The sequence below is a fragment of the Bos grunniens genome, chromosome 14, assembly GCF_055505025.1.
Source record: "Bos grunniens cultivar Pamir isolate PY7600 chromosome 14, Bosgru_T2T1.0, whole genome shotgun sequence".
In the NCBI taxonomy this organism is placed as follows: domain Eukaryota; kingdom Metazoa; phylum Chordata; class Mammalia; order Artiodactyla; family Bovidae; genus Bos; species Bos grunniens.
This window is the reverse complement of record NC_141178.1, coordinates 82465222-82477258: the sequence shown is the minus strand read 5'-3', so window position 1 is coordinate 82477258 and position 12037 is coordinate 82465222. Positions and strand designations below refer to the sequence as shown.

Sequence of the window (12037 nt, the reverse complement as noted above, 5' to 3'; positions counted from 1 at the left end):
CTTCCGGCCTTGAGATCAGGGTGGTCCCTCTGTGGGTCACTGTGGGTCACTGTGAGAGGGTAGTGGGCACTTCAGACTGGCTCTACTGAAGGGAGTGAGAGGTGGCCCCACACCCTTCTTCTAGAGGCTTCTCTATGGCCGGCCTGCCTCGTGCCAGAGGGGTTCACCATCCCTCGTGCTCTCAGATGAGTATCATTGACCCTGATGTCCAGGTTGGCTTTTGGCAGCGTCTCTTCTAGGAAACCTGACTCACGACCTGCCTGTCCAGGCCTGGGCTGGGCACTTCAGCCACAATCACAGACGACTGGCACTGCCAGGGTGAGCCCAAGAGGCTAGGTAGACAGATAACAACCCAGCTTGAAGGCAAGTCCATGCCAGAGCTCTGGAGGCAAAGGGGACGGCACTTGAAATGGCAGCCATCAGGACAGGGCACGCCCAAGTTGTCAGCTCTTGCATTGGAGCAGAATTGAGCACAGGAGGTATACAGACTGGACAGGGAGGCAGACGGTACAGTCTGAGGCCCGTCGCTTGGATGGCCACACGAGGGGCCTGGGGCTAGTGCTGGGGTGACTGGGGTCAAGGGCCCTCAGACAGCGCTCCTTGCTGGAGAAAGAGCTGGTGGGACTGGGCATGCGACCAGGACCTGCCACCAAGGTTCATCCCCAGCTCTGCCCTGGCCTTGCTGCACAGGCCAGCAAGCCTGACCCGCGGGGGCCTGTGCTGTTCCATGAGTGCAAAGTGCTGGCTGCACAGTGGTGTGACTCAAAAGTCAGGGCCTGTAGGAGAAAAGAGGTGTGGTCGGGGTCCGGCAGAGGGCTTGTAGCGTGCGTGGCCCGGCAGTGTGCTGACAGGACTACTGGATGGCCCGGAAGGTGAAGAGGGGCAGGGTGGAGGGCATCAGTATGAAGCGGTAGACCATCTTTATGTCCTCTTGCTCCAGTGTCTCCACCAGGAAGTTCTTCAGCACCTAGGACAGAGGCAGGGTTCCACCTGGCCCCAGCCTGCCCTGCCTTCCAGGGCCCTGAGGCTGGGCGCCCCAGAACGAAGCCAGGGGTCCCCGGCCAGGCTGTCCACCCGTGCCCCTCGCGGCCCACTCACATGGTGCAGCAGGAGCAGCATCTCCACCTCGGCCACGCGCCGCCCCAGGCACTGGCGTACGCCAAAGCCAAAGGCCAGGTGCGGGAATCTGCTTCCAGAGCCCTGGCGGTCCAGCCAGCGCTGGGGGTGATAGCTCTCAGGCCTGGCGAACACGGCGGGATTTCGACCCAGGGAATAGAGTAGGACCTTCACCAGCGTCTGCAGCAGCGGGAAGGGGCCAATGTCAGCTGGCCCCTGGGTGAAGTTCGGCGGGGCTCCAGGGCCTCACTCACCCCAGCTGGGATGTGGTAGTTCTGCAGCACCAGGTCCGAGCTCACTTCCCGCTCCAAGGTGATACCCACGGGGTACAGCCTGCGCACAGGAGCATCCAGCAGGGTCCTCAGCTGTGACCGGGCTCCGGACACCCTCTGCAGCCTTCCTAGCCCAGTGCATATAGCCTGAGGGCAGCCTCCCAACCCTGGACCCTCACAGGTCACTCCTGGCACTGGGAAGCCCAGATCCTGAGGCGTTCCTCCCTTCCAATTCCCAAGTAAGCCAAAGCTCCCCAAGCCAGCGAGGACGTGACTGACAAGGTCACCAGGACACTGAGGTGGGATCCCGGAGGAAGAAGCACCAGGCTCCCCTCCAGGGAGAAGAAGAGGAGGTACAAGGAGTGTGCACCCCTGGGCAAAGGAGCTTTCAGCCCCAGGATCCGTCGTCAAGCCCAGCAAGAGGGCTCTGCAGGCACGGGGCCAGGGTCGTGGGGAAGTCCAGGTCCATCTCGCCTACCTCAAGGTCTCCTTGAGGGCCGCCCGCAGCAAAGGCAGCTCCGTGATGGCCCTCTGGGGATTTTCTGAGATCCGGGCCTCAGCCACCAGGCTCTCCTGGCGCAGCGCCTGCTGCACCTCCGGGTTCCGAGCCATCTCAAAGAGAGTCATCAGCAAGGGGAAGGCTGTCTGCAGGGGGCGCAGAGGGCCAGGTGTAGGCCGTGCCCCTCCACTCCGGAGCCTCTCCCAGAAAGATGGTGGTCCTCTGGGGACAGGGGACCTGCATGCTCGGAGACCACAAAGCCCAGACCTGGAGTCCTGGAGATTCTAAAACCAGCTCGTCAGCTTTCCCTGAATCCCTCAGGGGAGGCGCCCCCAACGTCACTGAGACCCAGGCCTCCTCTGGCCACCTCAGAACCTGAGGTTCTCTTCCTCCTCTGGGTCCAGGAGGGGCTCACTCTTGGCATCTACTAAGTGGGCAGAGTTGAGGAGCTGAGGTCTATCTGGGCATCCACAGGCAGGTCGGTTCACAGGGTCCTAGCAGGAACCGGCCACCCAGACTCCCAGCCGTTGCCTCCTCCTGGATCATTTCCATGTGCAAAGAGTGGTGCCCGCTATCCAGCTGGAGACCTGGGCAGCTCGGTATCTCCTAAATGTCGTCCCCAAGGTAACCTGCCCCTGGCATCCGCTGCCGTGCAGATCGGGCCTCCCTGGGGCTCCCTGAGCTGTAGTCCGTACTGTGCTCTGCCCTGTGGCCTGTGAGGGACCCGATGCCTGAGTGAGATACTCCTCACACTGGCTTCCTCTAGCCTGGGATACAGGCCGGGTGTGCAAGGCCCTTCCTGACAGAGGCCCTGACCCTGTCTGCCTCCTCTGCCCGCTTGCCCTGTTCCCTCCACTCAGCCTCATGGCCTTTCCTCGCTGCCGGCTCTTGCAGGGCCTGGCCTGCTGCCCTCTGGGCCTCCTCTTCTGTGTGGTCTCTCCAATTTCAGCAAAAGCTGTCCTTCTCCAGGAAGCCTTCCCAGAGCAGGCACATGCCTGGCCCACCGTCTCTCACCTTATGGCTGCATCACAGCCCCGGCTCAGGGAGTGTCTCCACCTGAAGCCCGCACCTCAGCTCAGGGCCTGGGTGCCTGGCCCTCAGAGATGCTGGCAGAGGGAGGCTCGGTCTAGAGGCAGGACACTTCAGCTGCACTGTACACCCTGGGCCTGGCCCGCCCCCTGGGCTGGCTTCCCTGCCACCTGCTCTCTCCCCCACATGCTAGAACCTCTTGCTGCCCCTCCCATTAGCCAGTCACCTCCTAAGGATCGTGTCTGTCCCTGGAAAAGGTCTCTAGTGTGACTCTGCAGCCGAACCTCAGCCCTTCCCCTCCCCCCAGGACCCCGGGGACCTCTGATGCTGCAGGTACCCAGGCCTCCGGCCACTCTACACTCTGTCTGGAGCCTGGTTTCTCATGTGGGTCACCATAGACTCCTTCCCTTTGGGAAGCTGGAGGCATAGACTGGGGAGGGGCGTGGAGGAGACATTTGCCCTGGGAGGAGGCTGCCTGGAGGCAGGGGAGCTCCCTGCTCTATGGGAAGGGCTGGGTGCTGGCCTGACCGTGTCCACACTCCCAGCAGTGAGGTCGATCGTGTTGGCCTTGATGGTATCCAGGGTCATGTCTGCTCGCATCAGCAGCTCTGCCACGATGCCGCTGTAGTGCCACGGGTGGCCGAGGGCCAGCTCCTGATAGATTCTCTGGATGGCTCTGTTGGCTGCAGGATGCATAGCGACAGAAGCCCCGGGTCTGGCGCTGGGAAGCACTGCTCTTTGTCATCCTCCCGCCCTTTACCCTCCTCCATACCCCCAATTCTCCACGTCCTGCCCCAGTTCTCAGGCCCGCCCAGGCCAGCATCACTGCCGATGGGTCTGGGACCATAACGAAGCCACAAGCCCCTCCCGGGACCTCAGTCCTTCTGCGACTGTGGTGAGTGGAGGGGGCCCCGGGGTCCCTAGTCACCGCACTGCCCGGGCTCCGGCCCTCACCATACTGGAAGATGTAGTCCCAGGCCTCAAAGTGCTCCCTCCACATGTTGGTGCTCATCCACCGTGACAGGCGCCTGGGCACAAACATGAGCTGCACGGTGGACTTCAACATGGCCTCCAGCGCGTGGATAAAGTTCAGGCTGTCAGGGTTTGGTTGCTGGGTCAAAAGGCCAAGGCGCTCCCCGTAAAGGACTAAGGTGCTGGCTGTGGGATGAGGGGTTCCTGAGCCCCAGGCAGCCTGGGCCTCAGGGCCAGCTCCCCCCACGCCCTGAGGTGCGCCTGCCTCCCCAGCCCACACCTTCGATGGTGTAGCGGAAGACGCTGGGCGCGATGTCCAGGGTCAGACTCCCCCGAGCATTCTGCAGCACCCTCGCCTTCAGGGTCTGGGAGAAGTCCCTGGCCACGCCATCCACCAAGGGTGTGTACTTCTGCAGGGCTGGCAGCGAGAGGACGTCTGGGTTCAGCCGCAGTTGGTCCAAACGCCACTGGGGCCCGTTGCTGTAGAGCAGGGAGCGAAGTGTCAGGGTGTCAGTCAGCAGTGGCCCCGTCCTGCACCCCACCTTCCTCTCTCCAGAGTGAAACGGGCCACACAGGGAGCCACCTGCTGGTCCTTAGGGGCAGGCTGATCCCGTTGGCATCAATGCAGCACCTCTTTCCTTGGGGCAGCGTCGTGTACATCACCCAGGCTGAGACAGGGGCTTCTGGCTGAGACTGCTGCTGGGGTGTCTGCAGACTCGCAGGCCCCCTGCCTGCCACACACATGTCCCCTCCGAGGCAATCCAGGCCTGGAGACTTCTTCTGAGAGAAAGGAGGCTGAGCCCCTGGGAGCTGGCCCAGCTTGCTCTCACCGCGCCCCAGCGTGGGCGAGGCCTCTACCATGCTGCCCGCCTGCTCCAGTCCTTGCACAGACCCTGCCCCTCGAGGCAGAATCCAATAGTGCATCTCCTGGTGTTCCCCACACAGGGCGCAGTGCCCGTGGGGGGCTACTCGCAGGGCCTGGGGGCTGGAGGAGGGGAGACGTGCACCCCGCTGGCAGGCCCCTCAGAGGTCTCTGCAGGCTTCCCCCTCCCTCCTCTGGCCCTGCAGGGAGGGTCCCCACTGTGGCTCGCCCCTTACCCGGTTCCAGGGCACACAAGTTGCCTGGGGCACGGGCCCGATCTGGAGCCGGTGGGCACCCTCTCCCCAGCCACCCAGGTGGGCCTCGGGCAGGCTCGCTTTGAGGCCCTCCCCGTCCCACGTGCTCTCTGCACCCAGGCCGCCCTGCCCCTCCCTCCGCACCCCCACCGGCCCTCACAGCAAGAACACGCCACACTTGTGCCCGCGAGCCTGTCGGTAGGCCAGCCAGGGCTCCAGGAGCATCCGCTGAGGGTGACGGCTGTCCGCCTGCTGCAGCCTCTCCACGTCCTCGGGCAGCATCACGAACACCATGTGTCTCCCTCCCACGTCGTACCTGTGGGGCAGAGCTCTGCGGTCTGCTGAGGGGCCGTGTCCTGCCTGGTCCCCGCTCCATAGAGCCAGGCGCTGGATCAGAGCAGGCGGGCCCTCCCGCGGTCTCACTGAAGCCTCCTCTCCTCTGGGGTCTGCGTTCTGTGCTCCCAGCAATGAGCCGCCCAGGGCTCCTGCTCGCCAAGGGCCCCAGTCTGCGGTGGCCGAGACGCACACCTGCCCCAAGGAGCCCCTTCCCTAACCCCTTCCCTGCGGCCCGGGTGCCCCTGCCAGGATGTGCTCAGTGGGATGTGGCACAGCCCTGGCCCAGTGGGACTCAGGCACCAAGGGGGACAGAACGTGAGGGTGTTCTCGCTGAGGTGAGCGGGGAGAGCTTTACCTGAAAATGGGCCCCAGCTCCTGGAAGGTCTGATGCATGTCCAAGTGCATGTTCTCAGAGCCCTGCTCCTTCCAGATCTGCAGCATCCGCATCCACTTGTTGCCAGGACACCGGGGCATGGCTTTGAAGGGTAGCACCGTCTTGAGGGCTGCAGTGGCTCAGGTGCCCAGGGGGCGTGCCTGGTGTAGGGACAGCCAGGGCCCTGCCATCCGCACCCTGGCCTTTACCCACAGTGCCATCCTGCTGCTCCCCACCCCCTCAGCCCCTTCCTTTTATCTCACCGGGCCTGCTTGCCCAGGCGATCTGATCACGTCACAGGCCAGACTGGCTCTGGGCCAGACCAGGAAGCCTGGGGCTGCGCTCAGGCTGAAGGCCTCCAGCGGGAGGACGGAGATGGATGGCGCTGGGTCCGGCAGTGACTCAGGCCTGCTGGCAGGTGGCTCTTGGCAATGGGGCAGGGTTGGAGCAGGGACCCAAAGGGGCGGTGGTGGGGCAAGAGGCCCCCTCCCTCTCCAGTATGGGACAGGCGCAAGATGGATGGGTGCCTTATCTTCGCAAGGGATGAAAGGGGACCTTGGGTATGTTCGTCTCTCTTCTACAAGGACCTTAACGGGGAGCAGTGGGAAGGGCTGGGCTCTCATCTCCTGCAGCCCCGGGTTTTGCCTACTCTTGCCGGGGCCGGATGCTGAGTCCAGGGGTGGAGGCAGGAGCCAGCCAGGGTCCCTCCCAATGGGGGCTTGCAGTCCCACAGGGGGCACTTAGGGGATGCAAAGACCCCACTGGCACACTGGCGTCCAGGGCAGTTTGTGGCCGAGGCCCCGGGTGTCTGGCCTGGCTGGTCCAGCTGAGGAGCAGAGAACCCAGAAGACGGGGTCACCGGCAGGGAGGGTGAGGCTGGCCTGCAAGCCCCTCCTCAGTCAGAAAGGTGAGAGGACCCTGCCCCCATGGGGTGTGTGCTCAGGGCCCACATCCTTCTTTCTTCCTGGAACATGAGCAGCTCCCAGGGTGGGGAAAGTCTATGACAGGGGAGTGGTCGTGGGCCCCACACCCTCCCAGGGACCCAGCAGGCACACAGCCGGAGCCCTCCCTGTGCTCGGGGGCCCATAGTTTCAGACCCTGTGTCGTCTCACCCACCCCTGGCAGCTCTCCCAGGAGGTCAGTCTTGCTGTCCCTGGCCCTGCTTTCAAGCAGGAGATTGACAGCAGGTCTTCTGTGCCCACCCCAGGTCCCCCGTGTGTCAGCGGGGCCCCAGGGCCCTCATGCTTGGGCCTCTGCAGAGGTGCCCAGGAGCCCCAGCCCTGATTTGGGGATGGTGCCCTGATGACACCGCCGTGCAGGCTCTGGAGGTAGGACAGGGAATGCGTGGGGCTTCTAGCAGGGTGGCTGAAGATCTGAGTGTTCCTTGTTCTTCTACTTTCACTCATTCCCTCTCTTGACACTTCCTTGGGCGATATTCAGCTGTGGCCATGAGTCAGAACTGCCAAGGTCTCTCATCAAGCCGAGATGCACGATGGGCCTCAGCCCCAGGTGGCGTAAGAGCTGTCCTCGGGCTGAGACGCAGCCTGGAGCCCCAGCCTGCCCTTGGGGTGCCTCTGCCTCGGCCCAGCCCACCCTGGCCAGCCTCCTGAACCTGTTCCTGTCTGTGTGGCCTCTGCCTGCACTAGTACCAAAGGCTCCTGAACTTGGGCCGAGCTCTTGGTACTTCCTAGACCGGCCAAGCTTCAGAGAAAGGTGCAGGTCCCAGGGGAATCTTCAAACAATGACTCCTCACAGAGGAAGACCCGAGAGTGCTCTCAGGGCCCCTGGTCCCCACGCAGCCAAAGGTGGGGCTCTGCCTTCTGCATGGGCCCTGAGCCCACCCCCGGCAGACCTCTTCTTGTGCTGAGGGCCAGCCAGCCGGGCTGTCGTCCCCCGAGGCACAGCTGTGGCTGAGGACCAAGCCCAGCCCCAGAAGGCCCAGGGCCCTGAGAGGGGAGGCCCTGCCCTGATGGTCTCCCCCGGTGGGGCCAGGCCTGGGTCTTGCAGGAGAACAGTACCGCTCAGTGGGCGTCCCAGGGCAAGATCAGTGCCCAGGAGCCCTGATACCGGTATCAGGCTGTTCCCAGGCAGAACCCTTCTTCTCCCCGGCGTGCTGGGTACCGAATTCTCCACACTTCATCCCTGGTCCTTCCTATTCCCACTTCAGGCTCAGAGCCTGCGCCCCAATACAGTTCTCAGACTCCTTCCCCTCTTTCCCTGGGCTGGGGGAGTTAACCGGAACCCCAGCCGTGGCCCAGCCCCTGCCTCAGCCTTCCCACACAGGTCGAACCACAGGATCCTCTGGCCTGGATATCTGAACTCTTTGCCGTCCTCTGAGGGGAGTGGACTGCCAACTGCAGTGTGAGCCCAGCCAGGATAGACGGGGCACCTCCTCGAGGAGGCAGGGGCCCCCTACTTGATGCACTGGACCTCACAGATCTCAGCATCTGCAAGGTCCATGCTGTTAGTAACAGTCTGTGTGCAACAGAAAAAGACAAGCAACGTGCCAGGATGGCCACTCCTGGGTACATATCTGAGAAAAGTAAACACATTAATTTGCGAAGATGTTAGAACCATTATTTACAGCTGCCAAGATATAGAAACAGCATGAGTGTCCATCAGCAGAGGATTGGATGAGGAAGAAGTGGTGTATATCCATATATATACACGTGGATATATATGAACATATAGAAATATATATGTATATATACACATGCATAATATGTATGAATATATGCATAGTCTATATGTGAATATATAGAAAGTGAACGTGTTAGTCGCTCAGTCGCGTCTGACTCTTTTCCACCCCATGGATTGAGGCCCACCGGGCTCCTCTGTCCATGGTATTCTGCAGCAAGAATACTGAGTTTCCATGCCCTTCCCCCGGACCTCTTCCCAACCTAGGGATCAAATCTAGGTCTCTTGCATTGCAGGCAGATTCTTTACCATCTGAGCCACCAGAACTATGTGGGAAATACTACTCAGCCATAAAAAACAATGAGATTTTGCCATGTGCAATAAGATGAATGCACTTGGAGGCCATTGTGCTACAGAGGGAAGTCATACAGAAGAAGACAAACACCGTTATGTTATCACTCATACGCAGAAGCTGAAAAATAAAACAAACTTGCGACTACAACAAAAAAGAACCAACTCACAGATATAGAGAACAAACTAGTGCTTACCAGTGGGGAGAGGGAAGGAGAGGGGCAGTATAGAGGTGGGGGACTCTTCTGTATACAGTAAGCCACAGGGACATATGTTGTACAGGACGGGAGATGGAGCCAATATTTTACGGTAACCACGAACGGACTATGCATTTAAAAACTTTCAGTCACTATATCCTACACCTGTAACTTAAGTGGTATCATACATCAACTCCAATTCTTACAAAGGGGGACATTTACCCAATTGAATTGTATGAGTGACATAATCGAAGGTTTACCTTTCATTCACACACTTAGCTCAATATGAACAGACAGAATATGTCCCCTTTGCTTACAGTCACACAATTGAATTTCTAACGATGATGGACAGAATTATTGCAGGACACATGAAAAGGAGGATGACCAAAAACAGAAGGACTGGCTAGCAAGACAATATTAAATGAATGAAACACACATCAGAAGTTTGCAGCATTGTAATACACTTTGTATCTGGACTGAACTAGACACTTATATGCACCAGAAAAAACAGTTTCAAATAGGTTGAGAAGCTGAAGAGTGGAAAGATCCCGTGATGATTACTGTGAAGGAAAATTGGAAAGCAGGTCTGCTGAGGACGTGGAGTTAATGCCAAGGTTCTAGGGCTCGGTGAAGGCTTGCATGTCCAGAAGGTCTGGGCAGGACACAAGGGCAGGCAAATTTCCAAGAGGTCTGGGCAAGACACAGGGCGGGAGGTGGGGGTAGGAAGTTCTAAAGTCTGGGAAGGATATGGGACTACAGGAAGGATCCAGAGTTCTTGGCAGGATGCGTCTCAAGGAAGGCTCCAGAAGGTCTTCAAGGAACACAGACCCTGGAGAAGGTTTCAGAAGGCCAGGCAGGACCCAGGGGAGTAGGGGTGGAAGGGTGTGGTGGCAAATGTCCCAGAAGGTCTAAGCAGAAGCCAAGGCCACAGGGAAGGTCAGTAATCTTGAGCAAACACAACTGGGAAGGTTCCAAAATATGGGGCAAGATATGGTTGCCATGGGGAAACTTCCAGAAGATCTGGGCAGAAAAAGGAGACAAAATATTATAGATGGTCTGGACAAGAGGATGGAAGGGGTTGGGGGGAGTGAGTCAGGGGCTTGGGGAGGGGGTAGGTCCCCGAAGTTCTGGGCAGAACACGGCGAGTGTCGAATGTTCTAGAAAGTTGGGCAGGTCAAGGGTGGTGGGGGGCTAGAGCCCCAGACTTGGCCTCAGATCAGTGTTGACAGATCCTGGCATTTGACCCTGCTCCCCTAGAACAAGGTTGCAGAATCCCGCTGACACAACTCTGCCAGCCGAGCCCCAAAGCACCCCCACCCATGGGGTCCCTCGGCTTCCCCAATCCATCTACCAGCCCCACCCCTGGGTACAGGAACCTCCACCTGACACATAGCAATGCGTCCCCATTCCATTCTCTGCTGTTTCTGTTTTAGGCCCTTCGTTTTGCGTTGAATTTGCTGTCACTTTCCGGGTTTTTGGAGTTGGAAAATGAGATCCCTGGTCTATAGCGTTTCTGTGTGATTGTATACGTTCTTATCCTGCCACGTCTGGTTTTGTTCTGTAATACTTTTCTTATCACATTTCCCAAATATTTTCTATTTTCTACTGGGAATGATGAGGGTGGGAAGTAGGGAGGGCATTGACATCTAGAATTGTGTTCTTAATTTGCAAACAACAGAAACGACTCTTTTCTTGCTTAATCCAGTTAGGAAAGGTACTCTGAGTTTCAAAATCCCTTCTGAATGCAAAATCTCCATCCTCCTTTAGCTCTCACGCATTTTTCCACGTTGAAGTTCACACGAGCTGATACGAACAGAGCCATTTCCACATCTCATTCTATTACCTCTTCAACTTCGGGCTGTACTTGTCATGTGTTTTATTTCTAAACGGGGTGAGAAGTCAGTGTGTCTTGTAGTGGCGATCTCAGGCGGCCTTGACCTGCAGCAGCTTGAAGCAGGGCTTCAGTTACCGGCCAGAGACTGAGGACGGACTGTGCAATGAGCACACGGAATCTGAGGCACTAGACCAGTGGCAGACAAAGGCTCGATCTAGAGTCAGCAAGCTTTGGCTACACTCCGCACCCTGGGGACCACCATGCCTACTCTGCCTGATTGCGACCTGCACTCTGTGAAGCCAACAAGGATCTCTTCCAATAGGGGCTTGCGGTCCTACGGGGGGCACTTCAGAGACTCCACTGGCACACTGGCAGCCATGACAGTAATGTGGCCAAGGCCCTGTCAGTCTGGCCTGGCTGATCCAGCTGAGGAGCAGAGAACCCAGAACACAGGGTCACTGGCAGGGAGTGGGAGGGTGGCCGGCAAGCCCCTTCTCAGTCAGAAAGGTGAGAGGTCCCTGCCCCACTCCATGGGGTCTGTGCTAGGGGCCCACATCCTTCTTTCCTCCAGGAACATGAGCTCCAAGGGTGGGGAAAATCTGTGACAGGAGCGTGATTGTGGGTTCCCCACTCTCCCAGGGACCCAGCAGCCACACAGCTGGAGCCCTCCCTGTGCTTGTGCGATCCATAGTTTGGGGTCACGAGTTGTCTCACCCTCCCCTGGCAGCTTTCCCAGAAGGTGCATGCTACAGTCACTATTCCCATTTCCAGGGTGAGATGGATGCCCTGGGCTTCAGTCACCTCCCAGAACTTTCCCCTCCCCCTTGTTCATCAGAGGGGCCTTTAAAATTCAACATTCTACACAAAGTGCATAACACTATGTGGACAGCTTTACGGATTTTCACCAAATGTACATAGCCCCTACCAGAATCCATCTCAGGAAACTGAACTGGGTGGAGAGCCCCAAATTCCTCCCCACATCCCTCTATTCAGGCAGTAGAAGCAGACCCGTGCAACTCTAAGAAGAAAGGGGCTGGGTTCCTGAGCCTATATGTGAGTTTGTCTGCTTTTGAACCACTAACAATGAAATCCTGCTTTGTGAGTTTTTGTTGCTGCCTTCTCTTCTCTACTGATGTTTGTGATATGAGTCCCTGTCTTTGTGTATGGTTGTATGTTCTTCATTCTCACAGTTGTATGCTCTGATGAAGACAGTTTATTGTTGGGCATTATTGGCGGACTTTAAGGCTGGTTCTGGTTGTAATTTATACCAAGTAGTGCTGCGGTGAACGAGCTTGTCCTTGTCTT

General features: G+C 58.4%; 1 protein-coding gene across 1 annotated transcript; it reads right to left on the bottom strand.

Moving 5' to 3' along the window:
- Positions 1 to 484: 484 nt before the first annotated feature.
- On the bottom strand, positions 485 to 5934 carry LOC147359788 (cytochrome P450 11B1, mitochondrial-like). Its single transcript, XM_086338133.1, is given in 9 exon segments — positions 485 to 967; positions 1099 to 1296; positions 1371 to 1449; positions 1867 to 2033; positions 3445 to 3599; positions 3871 to 4074; positions 4169 to 4368; positions 5165 to 5320; positions 5696 to 5934. Coding segments are annotated over 9 exon segments (1512 nt in total). The 3' UTR covers positions 485 to 853.
- Between the last annotated feature and the right edge of the window lie 6103 nt (positions 5935 to 12037).